At 35.2% G+C, this 16859-nt stretch overlaps 7 protein-coding genes across 7 annotated transcripts; 1 reads left to right on the plus strand and 6 right to left on the minus strand.

Annotated features, from left to right (window-relative positions):
* Positions 1-1890: 1890 nt before the first annotated feature.
* Positions 1891-3982, minus strand: LOC124498981 (uncharacterized). The gene is made up of 3 exons (XM_047062826.2): positions 2721-3982; positions 2559-2649; positions 1891-2492 (listed from the first exon to the last, which is right to left on the minus strand). The coding sequence occupies exons 1-3, from the start codon at positions 3898-3900 to the stop codon at positions 2018-2020; spliced, it is 1746 nt and encodes a 581-aa protein (XP_046918782.2). The 5' UTR covers positions 3901-3982; the 3' UTR covers positions 1891-2017.
* Positions 3983-4250: 268 nt separating this feature from the next.
* On the plus strand, positions 4251-5254 carry RpL19 (ribosomal protein L19). Its single transcript, XM_047062827.2, has 3 exons — positions 4251-4400; positions 4475-4936; positions 4996-5254. Exons 1-3 carry the CDS (start codon positions 4396-4398, stop codon positions 5117-5119), a joined length of 591 nt encoding a protein of 196 aa, XP_046918783.1. The 5' UTR covers positions 4251-4395; the 3' UTR covers positions 5120-5254.
* Positions 5255-10206, minus strand: LOC124498980 (NPC intracellular cholesterol transporter 1). The gene is made up of 8 exons (XM_047062825.2): positions 9720-10206; positions 9548-9639; positions 7798-9483; positions 7586-7714; positions 6492-7515; positions 6248-6425; positions 5736-6186; positions 5255-5663 (listed from the first exon to the last, which is right to left on the minus strand). Exons 2-8 carry the CDS (start codon positions 9608-9610, stop codon positions 5352-5354), a joined length of 3843 nt encoding a protein of 1280 aa, XP_046918781.2. The 5' UTR covers positions 9611-9639; positions 9720-10206; the 3' UTR covers positions 5255-5351.
* A 250-nt stretch (positions 10207-10456) lies between these two features.
* Positions 10457-12311, minus strand: Tango4 (transport and golgi organization 4). Its single transcript, XM_047063585.2, has one exon. The coding sequence runs from the start codon at positions 12196-12198 to the stop codon at positions 10561-10563; it is 1638 nt and encodes a 545-aa protein (XP_046919541.1). The 5' UTR covers positions 12199-12311; the 3' UTR covers positions 10457-10560.
* Positions 12312-12344: 33 nt separating this feature from the next.
* LOC124499650 (methylthioribose-1-phosphate isomerase) lies at positions 12345-13578 on the minus strand. The gene has a single exon (XM_047063587.2). The coding sequence runs from the start codon at positions 13475-13477 to the stop codon at positions 12401-12403; it is 1077 nt and encodes a 358-aa protein (XP_046919543.1). The 5' UTR covers positions 13478-13578; the 3' UTR covers positions 12345-12400.
* On the minus strand, positions 13571-14629 carry LOC124499651 (dual specificity protein phosphatase 14). Its single transcript, XM_047063589.2, has one exon. It carries the CDS (start codon positions 14564-14566, stop codon positions 13682-13684), a length of 885 nt encoding a protein of 294 aa, XP_046919545.1. The 5' UTR covers positions 14567-14629; the 3' UTR covers positions 13571-13681.
* A 30-nt stretch (positions 14630-14659) lies between these two features.
* On the minus strand, positions 14660-16774 carry LOC124499649 (uncharacterized). The gene is made up of 5 exons (XM_047063586.2): positions 16558-16774; positions 16444-16488; positions 15559-16354; positions 15147-15493; positions 14660-15091 (listed from the first exon to the last, which is right to left on the minus strand). The coding sequence occupies exons 1-5, from the start codon at positions 16600-16602 to the stop codon at positions 14750-14752; spliced, it is 1575 nt and encodes a 524-aa protein (XP_046919542.2). The 5' UTR covers positions 16603-16774; the 3' UTR covers positions 14660-14749.
* Positions 16775-16859: the final 85 nt, after the last annotated feature.

Genomic DNA, 16859 nt, shown 5'->3' on the forward strand with positions numbered 1-16859 from the left:
TTATAGTTGGAAAAATTCAAACTTGTTTTTTTTCATTTGAATTTTATTATAGAATTATCGAATGAAAATTTAATGGCACAATCGATCGATCCTGGTGTTTTTATTATGGTTATTTTCGCAACTAAACAAATGGGTCAGATGACGATGGTGTTGAAAAATCCAAATAAAACCCAAATCTATCAGTAAGTGATCAAGTTGCTAGATATATTGGACCATCATTGTCATATTCGTTCGGTCCTGCATTTTCCGGGTTTGAATCATTCGTACATTTTTACAACGAAAGGTGTCAACATCAAAATCATAATGGGGCCATAAAATGTACACACACACACACACACCGTTTCATCTAATATTTGATCATTTTCAAAACTTTTCTTGGATGCTAATTGTGTATGTTTCCAGTTTCAACATCTATTGAAAACTGCCCACGTCTTGTTACTTCTATTTTTATTTTCTCAATCCATGGCCATCATTGTCACAATCTATCATCATCATCATTGAATGAGCATACATTTTCAGTAACAAGCTACTGGGTAAAGAAGAAAAAAATTCATATCATTACTATTCAATACTTTTATATGTCAGATCAAATAAATCAATCAAAAATTAGTCAATTCAAATGTCCAGGAAGTAATTTCCAGCATCAGATGGCCAACATATTGATGTCATAATTTTTTGCTCGACTAATCAACTCACAATCATCATCATCATCAACATTAATTAATTGGCCTTGTATATATATGGGTTGTGTAATGTCATTTTTAGCATCATCAACCAAGTCATTTGCTTCTGCATATTATCAGTATCATTATTCATTATTTCGTTTATCTTTCTCAGAACAGATCACATCATCATAATTGAATGAATGGAATGACTCAGTCAGTCATATCTTTCATTGATGATGATGATTCAATTTGACATTGGAAAATGATAAATTAAAAGTGATTATTGTGCCATTCTTACACACACCTCAATGACCATTATTTCAATTTGGATTTCCGACAATGAAATGAATCATTCAAATTCACTTTATGTCCGGCTCAATGTTTTTTTAGTCGCATTTAGCTTCCCATTTTTAAATTCAATTCATTTCTCCCACACAACCACTCATTTGCTATCGAAAAGTAACACAAATTTATTGTGTTCCATTTATAGAAAAAATCAGTTACGTATCGTATACGAGGAGCAAGAAATGAAGAAAATTTAACAACAACAACAACAAATATTCATAATTTAATTTCATCGTTTATTAATATCATTCTAATACATTGCCAAGAATATCGTCGTTTGTATTGGAATCGAATCTAAAACCTCCTTCAAATATTGATCATCATCATCATCATCATTTTTATTCGAAATGAATTTCACAACTATAAATAATTATCACCATCAATTCAATTCAATTCAATTCCATTCCATTGAATGGAGAAAAAAGGTGCATCATTGTTTCCAACACGGTATTTTGTTTGAATGTGGCCAATATATGCTGTTGATGATAATCGAAAATCATAATCATAATCATCATCCTTATAGTTATATCATCATCATCGACAGACGACAATCGAAACGAATGTTGATGACCTTCATGTATTTGTGCTCACACACAATAAAGTTATCATTTCAATTGATCATAAGGATCGCCTACGCCGCTCTACTATTCATTTTCAACATTTATTATGTCATCAATGGTGAATTATTAGTGGTTTTTTTAAAATTTCACACTTGAATCCAAAAAAAAAAATTACGTACGTCTGTGAATTTTGGACCATCGATTGAAAAGACAATTGTCTAATCATCTGATCATCATCAATGGTCATGATGAACTTTCATTATCATTATCGAACATCTATCGCAGTTAAGAACACGTGCTGTTGAACTTGATGATAATCATGATGATGATGTGCACGATTTTTATTGTTTTTTAAAATTAAAATTCAAACAAAAACGAAAAACCATGTTTTTGTTTTCCAAAAAAACAATTAAGCAGTGAATTAATGTCTAATTAGAATGAAATTATTTATGATGTTGTTTTCTCTAGATTACTTTTATCCGTTTCTTGAAGATTTTCTGGGAAATCCACACGCATTGAATGATGTTCAGGCAATGGTTTTGACCAAAGGGTATCACGAAGTGGTTTAGGTCGTCGTTTCGTATCCGGATATGGATTCGGTACATTTAATGGATGAACATCGGCCGATAATCGTGGCCATTTTGGTCTATCAAGATCGGCATTATTATTGTATGGCAAAATGGCCGATGATGCTCTTAGGCCACGAAAGCGGCCAACCTGCGATCGTTTACGGATGAGTGTTGATTTCAACCAATCCGGTGTATTTGGTGGATGTGGATGTATGTGCGGAAATTTTGGCCGACCTTCCCATGTTGGAAACATTTTATCCGTATCATATGATTCCATTGGATTGATCGATTTTAATCGTTCCAATAGGACTTCTTTCGACAGGTCTTTTTGATGACGGAAAGCATCCAAATATCTATGGTGAAATGTCAGTGAAACGGATCAATATCGAATAGCACAATAATTTGTGAAAAACACTTACAGGTTAAAAGGAGCTCTTGCTGGATATTGAAGCTGATTGAATTGAGTGGATTGTTTCGGGAAAATGTATTCATAAGTTGGACATCGCATATCTGAGAAAAATGAAAAAAGTGACAATCCCTATGAAAACAATCATATATTCAGGATATAATCATGTAATTACTTAGAACATTATGAAAAATGGATTTACAACAATCACTCCAGGTTGTCTGAAACCAGGATAACCCAATGGGTTTGATATGGACATTCGGATTGCTGGTCGAACATTCGGACATGAATGCTAAGCCATTGAATTTTCTTCGACCAAGGTCAAAATCTGTTATTCGTCCCAATTTTTCAATTCTACGATCCGATTGAAACAAAACGAGTGCATAACGATGATAACCAAGACCACGAATAGCATAAACAGGCAGATAATCAATAACCGTATCATAAGTGGTTTTATCGCCATCACGAGAAATATTCGTTATCATCCAATGACAAACACCGGCATCGGCAAAATGTGAATCCAGATTGACTAGAGCTAATGTATAAAGATTTGGGTCCATTTTTTCACCGCTATTTATTGTCACCAGATCGGATGACAACAATTCGTTGGCATCAAAATCACCATCATTTATTCCCGACGTATTGATTTGAATTCGAGGTGGTAGTCGACCATATTCTGCTGGTATAAGATTACCACGAAATGATTTCAGATAGCTTACCTCTCCTCCTTCATTGCTTTGGTCAGTGGATGATGAGAATGTGGCCGTGATCGGTACTAGTGGACTGAATTCATACAATTCTCTATGTTCGAATCGATGAAATTTAACTTGATCTTTAGCATTGGCTGCAATCAATTCCTCACAGGTTTCATTCACAAATGGTTCCTGGAAAAATAAATCACGATATATAGCATAGTGATGAGCAAGTTGAATGGTCGATTCAATGTATTGTTGAGTGAATGGATAATATGATGATAGTCTATCATAATCTTCACGACTTAATTTGATGTCCTTGCCATCATCATCTTCATCAAACTCTTCATCCTTTTCGTTGGTCGCTTTCGCATCGCTTCGTTGTCGCAAAACAATATTACCGGCTTGATTTAGAAAACTTTGATAGAGTTTTGTGCTCTCATCAAAGCCAATATTTTTTGTTCTAATTGGATTATCATAATAGTTGATTCTATCGAGTTTTTGTCGAATGGTTGCATATTCATTTGGCGGCTTATCGATGATCAGTTCTTCCAAACCGACTTCACTTGATGTACCTGGACGTGAATGTCGTTTGCTCAGATTGCTGGAACTATGTATCCATCTATAATTGGATCCAGGACCTGAACGAATAACCCGGAACATTTTTTCTAGAGATTAGAAAATGCAATTCAATTCAATTCATCACAAATAAATAAATCTCGAACATATGCTTTGAGTCATTCATAAAATATGTAAAACTGTTTTCTAACCACAAAATTTCTAATGCTCGGAAATTCAAATGCAAATTTCAAAAGCAAAATTAGCAAGCCATAAAAATTATTCTGAATTCTGTTTTCTTGTAATCTTTTATGCGTTAAAAATTTCCATTGAGATATCAGATAGGTTTGAAAATATTGAAATCACAATTTCGAAACATCTTCTATGAAGGGCCAATATATTTTGTCATGCGCATCGAGTGACAGTGAAGAATCCACGCTGTTTCTGCCACACACACATTTGATATCCGTCGTTTCCTTTTACGTTTGCTTTACGTTTTTGTGTGGTGGTCTCGCACTCTGTGTGTGTGTGTGTTTGTTTGTGTGCATATTTAGTGTTTTCATTTTCATTTCGTTTTTGATCCACTTTGTGATTATCACGATGAGGTAAATTTATTCATATTCGTAAAATAATCAAGTATATATTTGACATGAAAAATATTCATTCAATTCCATTCTAGTTCTTTGGGTCTACAAAAACGTTTGGCCGCTGCTGTGCTCAAATGTGGCCGAAACAAAGTTTGGCTTGATCCAAACGAAAATGGTGAAATTTCCAATGCCAATTCTCGACAAAACATCCGTAAATTGATCAAGGATGGTTTGATCATTCGAAAACCAGTAGCTGTACATTCACGAGCACGTGTTCGCCGTAATGCTGAAGCTCGTCGCAAAGGCCGACACACTGGCCCCGGTAAACGAAAAGGTACGGCTAATGCTCGAATGCCGGTCAAAGTTTTATGGATTCGTCGAATGCGTGTGCTTCGTCGATTATTGAAGAAATATCGGGAAAACAAAAAAATCGATCGCCATCTTTATCATGAATTGTACATGAAATCTAAGGGTAATGTTTTCAAAAACAAACGTGTCCTCATGGAATACATTCACAAGAAGAAGGTTGAGAAATTGCGACAGAAACAATTGAAGTAAGAAATGATTATTTATCAATCATCATCATTGTAAAATAATTTTTCCTTCCCAACAGTGAAATGGCTGAAATCCGCCGACAAAAAGCCAGAGAACGTCAAAAGCGCCGTGAAGAACGACAAAAAACGAAATTACAAGAGGCAAGAGATATGTATCAAAAAGAAGATGGTGGTGACAAATAGATTGGCTTACGGGCTTTTTTTTGTATTTTTGTGAACAATTTCTAAACAAATTTAATATAACCATCAAACCATTTGAATTGGAAAGTGAAAAATAAAATTAAAAAATAAAAAAAAAAAAACAATTGGCGATCATCATTTTTGATTTTTGATTTTTATTATTCAACTTTTATTCAAAAACATCAAAGGCAATGTGATGACTTAAATGTACAGTAATAATATATGCAATTTGGCGTTACTTTAAACAATTCATTGATCGACCACAATTACCCCAGAAACTAAGCAAAACCGGTAGCAGCACTAATCCATGCAATGCACCAATGATGACGATACCCAAATACATACGAAAATAGAAAATTTGAAATATATCCGATGGTGAAAAGGCAAGGATAAGGATGCCGAAAAATTTTGTCATCGTAATACCAGACATGACTGAGCTACCCATTTCGGCAAGTCCATATTGTGCGCGTAATACGCTTGTCGATTCGTTCGATAATGATGTAGCACGGGCAATATGTGCACAGAATTCTACGGATATTCCAATACTCTACAGACGAAATAGAACATGAGTGGTGTGTGTGGTAACGAAACGATCATAGTTTTTTGTTGAATTACATACCATGACAAGATTGACTAATGCTACAGCATTCAATGAAATTGCCCAGAAATACATTAAACCCAGCATGTTCACTATGATACACAGGATTGTCACAACAATGGTAAACGATGTAATAAAATCGAATGATAAAAATACGAATGTGACAATAAATATGGCCAACAAAGCGAAAATGATATTTTTCAATGATTCCGACCAAATGGTTAGATATTGTTCGTAGAAAACGTAGAAAAAACTATAAGGAAATACTTCAACATCCGATTCATCACCATTTGTTTGCATAATCAATTCCCGAAGTGCTTCGGTAATACTTTCCGATATAACACGTGCATTCTGTAGTGCACGAGTAAAATCTTTGGAATGTTGTAATGGAATATGATAGGTCATAAAATATGATGAATGAATTGCATCGCCTTCGGTAAGGCTCATTGCATGTAAATAACTTGGCCGTCCACTATGTTGAAACAATGAAATGGTGAAAATCAATCTATTGGTTCATCACCATATTCACTTACCCTTTAGCACAAATTGCATTCGGTATATCACTGACAAAAAATTCCAAATACGGATGATAAAATTTATCCGGCCTTATACGTTGATGATTAGTGTAATTATAGCACCAATCATCTGAATCATATTCTATTGGATCTTCACTGCAAACAATATCGCATGCTTGACAATCGTTTGATTTATCTAAAGAATGAATAATGAATAGTTTTGGATTAGATTCAAAACTCTGAATAATAGAACCACATATACCTGTGGATGGACAAAACGTTCCGTTTGGATATGTTCGACAACATTGTCCGGATGATGCCCATAACAGGTAATCATCGATCCAACTATTGGCAGCAGCCGGTACTAAATAGCTAATTTCAGATTGATTTGCAGCCTGTGCCAACATATTAACGATGGAATAACTGGAACAACCACTTTGTGAACAAATTAGATTCTGATTGGCCGAATAATTGAAACCGGCATCACTTTTGACCACAAAATATACTGGTGGACCGACTTTAAGTTTGTGGATTTGAGCATCGAAAAATTTCAATACATAAGAATCGGATGGCATTGAATAAAGTTGTTCGAGACCAATGTCGATTTTATGTATGACGGATATGGAAACCGATAACCAGGCCAAAAATAAGAGCATTACGGTCAAACGATTCTGACTTTTCATTAGAAATGGAGCGAAAATGTTGCTGAAAAATGAATAAAGTAAACCATCGTTTTTATGATTACTTTCATCGCCTGATTGATTTGATTGTGATTCATTACTAGATCTTTGGCGTGATTTTTTTCCTTGTTTGAAATATAAAATCTCCCAACGATTATCATCATGACGACGGATATCCCAAACCAATATTGGAACAAAAATCAACATTTGAAAGATGAATGCAATGAGCAATGCTATTCCAGCATTTATAGCAAATATTCGCACCGCAGGCATCGGTATAAGGGCGCCAAGAAAAAAACATGTAGATTCCGCAACGGCAGCCAATAGAATGGATGGAGCAACATTATACATCAAACTTTGCATTCGTTGTTCCAATCGTTCTTGATAGGATAAATTACTGCTTTCTTGTTCAATCGAGCTTCGGTCGGAATGACGAACCAATAGGAAAATATTATCCACACCAACAGCTAATACTAGGAATGGGATTACTTCCATTATGATCAATGTAGAATGAACACCCGAATAGCAGAGTAGACCAATTGATGAGAGAACCGATAACAATACGATCAATACACCAACCAGTCCAAGAACAATTTTCGAATCAATCTAAACAATCAATCAATCAATCAATTAATTCAATGAGATAATGTGATCATGAATGTTGGTTGTTTGTTACCAATAATCGATGAATGTTGGTAAAATCGCCCAACGATATGGTTATATAGAAAAACATGACAATGTAGCTAATGGCAATGGTAAATTTATTCGAATTTCCTAGTCGTTCTATTTCGTCTTCGATTGATCGCTAGAAGCCATTTGAATCAAAATAGATGATTAATTAATTAACACTTGATTAAATTTTTCAATTTTCGAATGAAATAAATTTACCTCTGAATAGAAAGCAATATCAATGATTGGATCATCAAATTCGAACAATAAATCAAGGAATTTCTTTTCCCATTTCAATGCATTGACGTTATCCTCATCCTGGATTGCATTGTTGAGTGTTAATGTGAATGCTAAAGCTTTGGCCTGATAATAGCCATTACCATGATAATCGGCTAATGCAATATGCGGGAATATTGGTCCACCATATGGAGCCAGACAGGAAATACCAGTGTCACTCAAATGAAATGGATTCGATATACAGGTACGAAATGTTTCAAGATAATTGTCATTTTCCAATGCTGAACGTTTGTTTTGAAACCATCCTAATGCCGATTGTACCATACAGACTGTATTCTCCATTGGCGAATAGCAGATATCTTCCACTCGTAATATGGTTCCATTGTCATCTTCGATTGTTAGACTCATGATCTGTTGTTGTAGATCGAAAAATCGTAGCAGAAATGTTTGATTGAAAATTGGTCCGAATTCAATGTCATCTTTTCGGAATGTTTCCATGAATTTCGGGGTGAGCACAATGTTTTCTACGCGAAAAAATGGATTAAAATTTTCATCGAAAAATTTTTTCTCCACCCTTGCACGACTTGTTTGAGTGGACCAAAGTTCAATTGGTTTGGTTAGTGCCACGAATTGTGTCAGGCCGGTGGCTAGAATAATTCCGATGATCAAACCTATGATTGGCAATATGAAATTGTATGGTTTTCGTGTACAAAGTCGGCCATAATTTCCAAAGATGGTGCATAATTTTTCATGGAAATATGATTGATTCATCGATCTAAGCATTACTTGACGAGTTTCGGTTTTCTCTTTGGTGGCTTCTCTGGTCTCAACGTCATTTTGTTTGGTGCTGAAATGTTTGTAATAAACGATAAACAAGACGGTCGAAGCGACAAGCAAAACACCATAAATGATGGACATGACAACAGCTATACCGTTCACACCGAATAGAAGCCATTCTTGCTTTTCGCCCGGGATTGGTTTCGGTTTCGGACATGATGCATCACAATCAGCACAAGAACATGGTTGGCTATTAAATTGAGGGGGTGCTTCATCACAACGATAATGTTTGGCAAGTGATCCACTCGGTAGTTGTTCTTTGAATTGAAAATTTATCGAAAATGGTGACACACCTTTTTTGCCGGTAAAGCGCAAAAATTTTTCTGGTGTACACGTTTCATTTGGTGATTGTAGATTACACATCAATTGTGGTACAACTTTTGCACCACCGGATGGCATTTGTACGCCTTCACACGAATGATATATTGATTCCGATAATGGTTTCCATATATCATATGTGATCGCTTTCACTGCATTGTTGGTTCTATTGTAATCGATTAGTCGAATAAAATCACTTTGTCTTGGTGAACATGTCATCAATGCGAATACACGGGCGAAATTATAATAACAAGATGGACATCGTAATAGCAATGTACGTGCAGTTTGTAATTGCGTCACCAATCTAGTAATTTGCCCATCTTCGCAACAATATAAATTATCATGACTCAATTCTGGTAAAATAGTTTGTATTGTTTGATATGTATCGGCAGATGTGTTTAATGGTTTTGGCGGACCGTCATATTTACAAGGAACGGGAAGAAGTAATCCGAATGAATTTCTAATCTCATCACATTGGCCGCGTAGAACACATCCGCAAATGATTGTGGAAAACTTAAAAAAATATGAATATTAATATGAATATGAATATATGTCTTTTTTGTCGGAAAAACTTTACCTGATTCAATAGGAAAATTAGAATGAAAATCGACATGAATTTCATTCTATTCAATGTTGACATGATCAACTGGCAAGTGTGATGAATATGTGCTGAGAAAATCGAATGACAAGACAAAACAAAACAGAAAATAGAAATGAAATTGATTGTTGTCACTTTTGTGAGTACTAACCTCTTTTTTACTTGTAATTATGATTGTGGTCTGATGATGATGATGATCGAATGTCAGATGATGATGTTTTGTTGAAAAACAATTGACTAAATATGAATGTGGTGGAAGTCTTTGTATATGTGAGCGTGATTCGATATCAATTTTGTAAATGATGACGTTTTTTACTGATCTTAAAATCCGAAGGTTCAACCGATTAATATGGATTAATTGATTGATTGATATATTACACAATTTAATTGATCATACCACTGAAAAGTGATCAGATTAGTGATTTGTCGTCAGATTGGTCAGTAACAGAAAAACTAGAGAGAATATAATCCTCCTGTTGTTGTTGTTGTTAGTAAAATGAAATAAAAAATCAACTTGACTACTGCGACATGTGGTTATTGGTTTGCGATCATTATTTCGAATGCACATCCAACCATCAACAATGGCATTTTTTCTTTCTTTTCTATGATCGATCACTGATCACTGATCACTGATCAATGATTGATTATTGATAATGATGATAATTTTACTGCTACCTTATCAAATTAATTGGTTTCTGTTTCTCAATTTTTAATTTCTAATTTCTAATTAGACATACTTGTTACATCGTTTTTTGAAAACAGAAAAAAACATTGCACAACAAAGAGAATCCGAGAAAGAACCGTACTTGTTGCATTATTTTGCACCATTAAATGTACCAAAATAGCCAATTAGTGAAGAGGCACATTTAAATTGGAAAACATCAAGTGTTAGCAAAAAAAAATTGATTTTTATTGCAATCAAAATCCAAATCAATATTTGCATGTTTCAATACATTTCGTAAATGTTTCTGTGTTTCTCAATGTTTGTCTAATCAGAAACGTTTGCGTTTCAATAGTTCTGGTTCCCATTTAATCGGATGTGTTTGTTCGTTTGCCATTTCATCTTCTTTGTAGATTTTGATTGTTTTATCCGCTTCGCCGGTGATCAAACGGGATGAACTTTGATCGAAATGCAAAGCAAATATACCACATTCTGAATCGATTGAACCTGGTTGTGCTTTGGACTGTAATCGTTGAAAATTGTAGCCAGTACGCCAATCCCAGAAAAACATTGAACCATTATCACCACCTGATACGAGAACATTATCATCATTCACTGCTAATGCATTGATCATTGAATCATGGCCATTCAAATTCTGTATAAAACGTCCTTCGGGTAATGTCCATTGTTTCAATGAATTTATCGATCCAGAACAAAAGGTATTCAAACGAGGATGTGCAACCAGTGCTCGTACACTTTTCTTGTGATTCGTTAATGTTGCCATTGTTTTTCCGGCCACAATATCCCACAATCGGATAGTAGAATCATGAGATCCGGTCACCACTTGTGGATCGGTGGCTTGACAAAAAACCGATGCAACCGTATTCGAATGGCCACCAAGTGAATGAATCTGTGCTTTCGTACGCATATCCCACACACGTGCAACCGAATCACGGCCACCAGTAACCAAAATGTCCAATGTTGGATGTAACGATAAACAATAAACGCCAGATAAATGGCCATGATAATGACGAACAACTTTATTGTATTCAAGATCCCAACATTTGACCATTTTATCTTCACCACATGAAAATAGATATGGCTGTCTTGGTGAAACTTCCAGACCACGGACAGGTGATATATGACCCGTTAATGAAAGTTTCAATGTGCCTGACGCTAGGTCCCAAATCTTGATAATACGATCATTTGATCCGGTCGCAAACCATTCGTTGCCCGGTTCAACGGCTATACAACGTATCCAACCAGTATGGCCTGATATAACACGATATAGTTTCCATGGTGCATGCCATTCAGGCTTAGGCATCTGTACTGGTTTACGAGGTGCAATCGTTAAACCAGAAGCTAATACCACCTGACCAGATTTCGTGTGTTTATCATTACTATCGTTATTGTCATTGGTTGTTACCACAGCAACCTGTGATTGTCGATTGATTGGAGCCGGTAATTTGGATTTCAATTCCTCAATTGGACTATTGCCATGATTTGAGATACGATTTTCATTTCCATTTTTTAATACTAATGCTTTCGATTGGCTATGTTTGTCATTCATTTTCTTGTCATCTTTTCCAGTCGAATTCGTATTCAATAACAATGGTCCATATTGGTCACGTGCCTTAATATTATGACGAAAATTTAGCATTTCTGGATCAAATGGTGGCAACAAATTCATATCGCTGATGAACATTTCATGTGTTCGTTTTAGCATACGAAATACTAATGTATGACGAGTATGTTTGGGAATACTTTCATCCCACACCATTGTTTCTCCGTCATTATCGTTTGTTTGTTGTTGTTGTTGTTCTTGAGATGATGATGACGATGATTGTTTTTGATGTTGTTGTATTGGGGTTGATGATTTTATTGTTGGTGGTCCACGAATAGCAGGTCGATGTGGAGTGGCTATATGTTGATGCCGACTTCTAACCGGAGTCGTTTGAATGGAATCCATATCTCGGTCTCGTTAATAAAAAAAAACTTGAAATTAATTCAGAAAAAAATTGTCAAACAATACGAAAAACATGCATGCAAAAACAAAACAATGCCAAAGTCAGGCCATTCGTAAAGAACGTGACATTTTAGAAAACAAAACGAAAATTCAAATCTAAATCCTCATCAATTTAATTTGCCAAAAAAACTACAATATTTGTGTGTTAAACAGGATACGATTGGATCAATTGATCCGGATTAATCACACCACGTTCAGTGATAATGCCACCAGTTATCAATTTGGCCGGTGTTATATCGAATGCCGGATTCCAACATTTCATATCGGCTGGTGCAATTTGAATCGAACCAATTGATTTCATTTCCAAATCAGACCGTTCTTCGATCGGAATTTTTGTTCCATCATCGATGGTCGGGTCGATCGTCGACAATGGTGATGCTACATAGAATGGTATGGAAAAATGTTTGGCCAATATGGCCATCTGATATGTACCAATCTTATTGGCTGTATCACCATTAGCCACTACACGATCAGCACCAACAACAATGGCGTCAATCGTTTTGGATGCCATCAACCATGCAACCATATTATCGCAGATTAATGTTGATGGAATATTATCGGTCAATAATTCCCATGCTGTCAGACGAGAGCCTTGATTATATGGTCTGGTTTCCGTACAGTATGCTTGTTCTAATAATCCATTCGAATGTAGTTCTCTTATCACACCTAATGCTGTGCCATAACCAGCTGTTGCCAAGCTACCCGTATTGCAATGAGTCAGAATGTTGAATCGACATTTTGACTCATGGCAATTCTTTCGAATATGTTCGCAGCCATATTCCGCCATTTTCTTGTTGACCATGCGATCTTTTTCCATAATTCCATGGCAATATTTTCGTATCGAATCGATCAATAAAGCGAATGAAACATTGTTTTGCCGTTGTTGTTGAATAAAGTTCAGCAGTTCATTGAATTCTTTTCGTATGTTGACGGCTGTAGTACGTGATGTACAAAGATATTCGGCTTTTTGTTTGATAAATTCATATAATCGATCTGATTGTTGGTCAAATTGAGCCTCTACGTCTGGTTTGGATAATTCAGTGGAAACGCCCAATAGACCAATAATGGCAATAGCGGGAGCACCACGGATTTTCATCTGATGAATGGCATTCCAAGCATCATTAACACCATTAATACGGTCATATGAAACTTTGGTTGGTAATAAAAGTTGATTCAGAATGAAGATCTGATCATCCTTAACGATGATTGATTCAGTCGCCATTGTTTTTACACTAAAATTGTACCAACGGGTTCGAATTGGAATGTTTGAAACTTTGAAACTTGTTTGTTGATAAGATATAGCATGACCATGAATCAATCATGCGCACTGACTATGAGAACTACATAGTTATTGATTTTTTTGTGGATAAAATTTCTATTTCTATTTCTATTTATTTTTATTAAATTCAAACACCATGACGATGATTTATTGTTGTGAATCCATGTTATTATTCTTGACGATCATGGCTTGTATATCACGTTGCATATCTTGATATTTTCTTCGCGGGTTAATGTAATTACGATCATGACTATCCTGTAATTTGATATTACTCATGTGTGATTTATTCAATTGACGATTCACTTCGGCTTTGAATAGTTCAGGAAACATTGTCGGGTAGAAATCGGGTACCTGAACTTTTTTGCCTTTCCTCACGATTTCAATGATTTCGACCGAAGTATCCTTCCGATAATATCGTTCATATGCGATTAATTGTGTGAAGAAACCGATATTTGGCCGAGCACATGATCGCAATGATTTGACATAGCAGAATGCCGTTCTCAGATTATAATCACGAAATTTGATTAGATATGCTATGACCAGTGTGGATGATCGACTAGCACCGGCCATACAGTGCACAATGGTACGACCATTTTGTCTGGATGTCATGTCGATAAGATTGGCAATGTCATCGAAATAAAGGATAATCTCTTCACTGCCATCATCGTCCACTGGCACACGATAAGATTCGATACCTTTCATTCGCAACAATGGCATTTCATAGGTTGCATTCACGATGCACGTTATATTCAATGTACTAAGATTCTCTTCGGTTAGGCCACCCATTCCTGTGAGGTAAAGATGATCAGTGATACGATCAACATCACAAAACGGAGGACTCAGTATAATCAATACATCTGGTGCTGTTTTCTGATTTTGTTTCAGTTTTTCAATCGTCCTTCGATTTAACGGCTTCGTGGTTACATCCTGATTGATTTGTAGGCCACTTCTGGTCATTTTCATCAGCTGTGCCTGATTCAATGGTGAATCAATTGTTTTCAAATGTTCAAATTTCGAATATTTAACACCCATTATCAAATCGAATGTTGACAATCAATCCACAACACGCAAACACACACATTGAATGGAGCATTTGATTCCATTTTTTCTATTCCGATCAATCCATTGTTGGTGTTTTAGTTAATTTTTAATTCAAAAATTAAACAAACAAACAAAAAGAGAATAAGCAATTGTTGTGTTAAAGAGGAAATATTTTTATGCACAAAAAGATAGGATGGAAAATTCTTCAACAGTTTGTTCATTATTACTATCGGTCTGTCTATTATTACTACTAAGAATTGAATCTGTATGGATTCTATCGATGGAATCGATACTTGACTTGGACATTTCCACATTCGAATCTCTTTGTTCATCATCAATGGAATGATTCTCGATTGCTATAATTTCGTCATTCTTATTCTTATTATTATCGTGGTCAATGTTGTCAATACTGGAAATTATATCATTAAGCCGGTTGCATATTTTAATCATACGATCTTCGGTCAGCCGTAATTCATTCAGATCAGCGGTAAGTCTTTCCTTTTTCATTTGTTTTTTCTAAATGTAGTATATTCATTAACAATTGTTGGCTATGAAAAATATTAACAATTACCTTGAGGATATGTTCCAAACAATGGTTAGCATTCGATGACAATAGAATCTGTCTTCGCATCTTGGCCAATTTTATCATAAGATTCTCTTGTTTTTGCAATTCATCGCTAATCGCAATCGATGATGATGATGATGATGATGAAGGATGACAAGTGCAACAACGAATTTGATCCGAATCCATGTGACCATTCCTCATCAAATGTTGTCGTTCCAAACAAACGACATGAAACATTGATAAACATGACTGACATATGACAATTGTATCGTCAGCGAAATGGCAAATTTCCGAACATAATTTGCAATGATCATTTTGTTCCATATTCAAATCGGTCATTATACAGAAAAGGCCTGTTCAATTGTGAAAGAAAAAAATGTTTTGATTACCAAAAAAAAAATAATAATAAAACAATTACCTGGAAACATTTCGTTTGTTTGTTTGAAAACATTCATCGATCTCAAATAATCGTTAGGGTTACTGTGTGGTTTACCCGATTTGTTATGATGTTTTTCCAAGGCAATCTTTCGCCGATGTCGACGTTCGTTGGCAATTTCCATTTTCGTAATACGTTTAGCTTCGATGGCTGCATGTGAAAATTGTGGATTGGCTGTTGTACGTCGTTTTCTTGGCTTTTTACAATTGGCCATCTTTTCCAGATCATTCTTATGTACAAGTTCAAGCATTCGGATAAAATCCTCTTTGTCATCCATACTTTTACCATGGCCATCGCAATGTTTTTTATCACGATTATTGCATTGTGTGGAAGAGGATGATGAATGATCATCAGAATCTTGATCGGCCAATACGTCATCATTTTTACAGCAATCTTTTGATTCATTTTCATTTTCATTTGGATCATCTTGTTGTAGGGAACCATTTTCCTTACGAATCATCAGGAATCGTTCATCAATATGACCACCATCATCGATTAGATTGGCTGATAGTCGTAGTTCAAACAATTTATCGGCATCGATTCGATTATTGGTTCCATCTTTACGGATAAAATACCGAATTGAATTTTTGCTCTTTATAACACGATTCGATAATGGTAATCGACGATGAATTTTCGATCGAACATTTTCATTTTTCAATTTTAGATATGAGCTCGATTTTTGTCTTTGAAATGTGTGCGAATTTTTCTTTTTTTTCTCTCTGACCAATTTTTCAATTTCTCTTTGTATTTGACTCAATAATTTTCGAAGATGACTTTTCTACACATCGGTTTGTTGTGTCGATTTTTATGGAAAATTTAATTTGAATTTTTAGGTTGTGAAAAGCAACAAAAAATCAATTATCTTACCTGTAAATCACTTGGATTATCATGTGATAATTTTCCATACACCGACTGTGTTATAACGCCAAACAAATTAATTAAAAAAAAAGTTTTGCTAACAAATCTCAGTGAAAATCATACCTGATGAGCAGAGATTAGGTTTCTTAGCTTTGTGTGATATATCATTTTTCTTGTGTGTGTGTGTGTGTGAGTGTGTTCACAGTGATGGTCAAATCAAATTTTTGATAATTAAATACGAAAAATTTTAATAATAATATCTGCTACTTGTAGCAAAATAACGATTCGGGAACACACACACACAGACACAACAGATACGAAGCTAGAAAGAGAATGAGATGGCCAAGAGTGGAATATATTTGTCTGCAGTTTGGCAAAAAATGAAATCCTAATATCATTGTAATGGCTAAATCGAACAATAGATG

Source organism: Dermatophagoides farinae, chromosome 2 (assembly GCF_024713945.1).
Source record: "Dermatophagoides farinae isolate YC_2012a chromosome 2, ASM2471394v1, whole genome shotgun sequence".
Lineage (NCBI taxonomy): Eukaryota > Metazoa > Arthropoda > Arachnida > Sarcoptiformes > Pyroglyphidae > Dermatophagoides > Dermatophagoides farinae.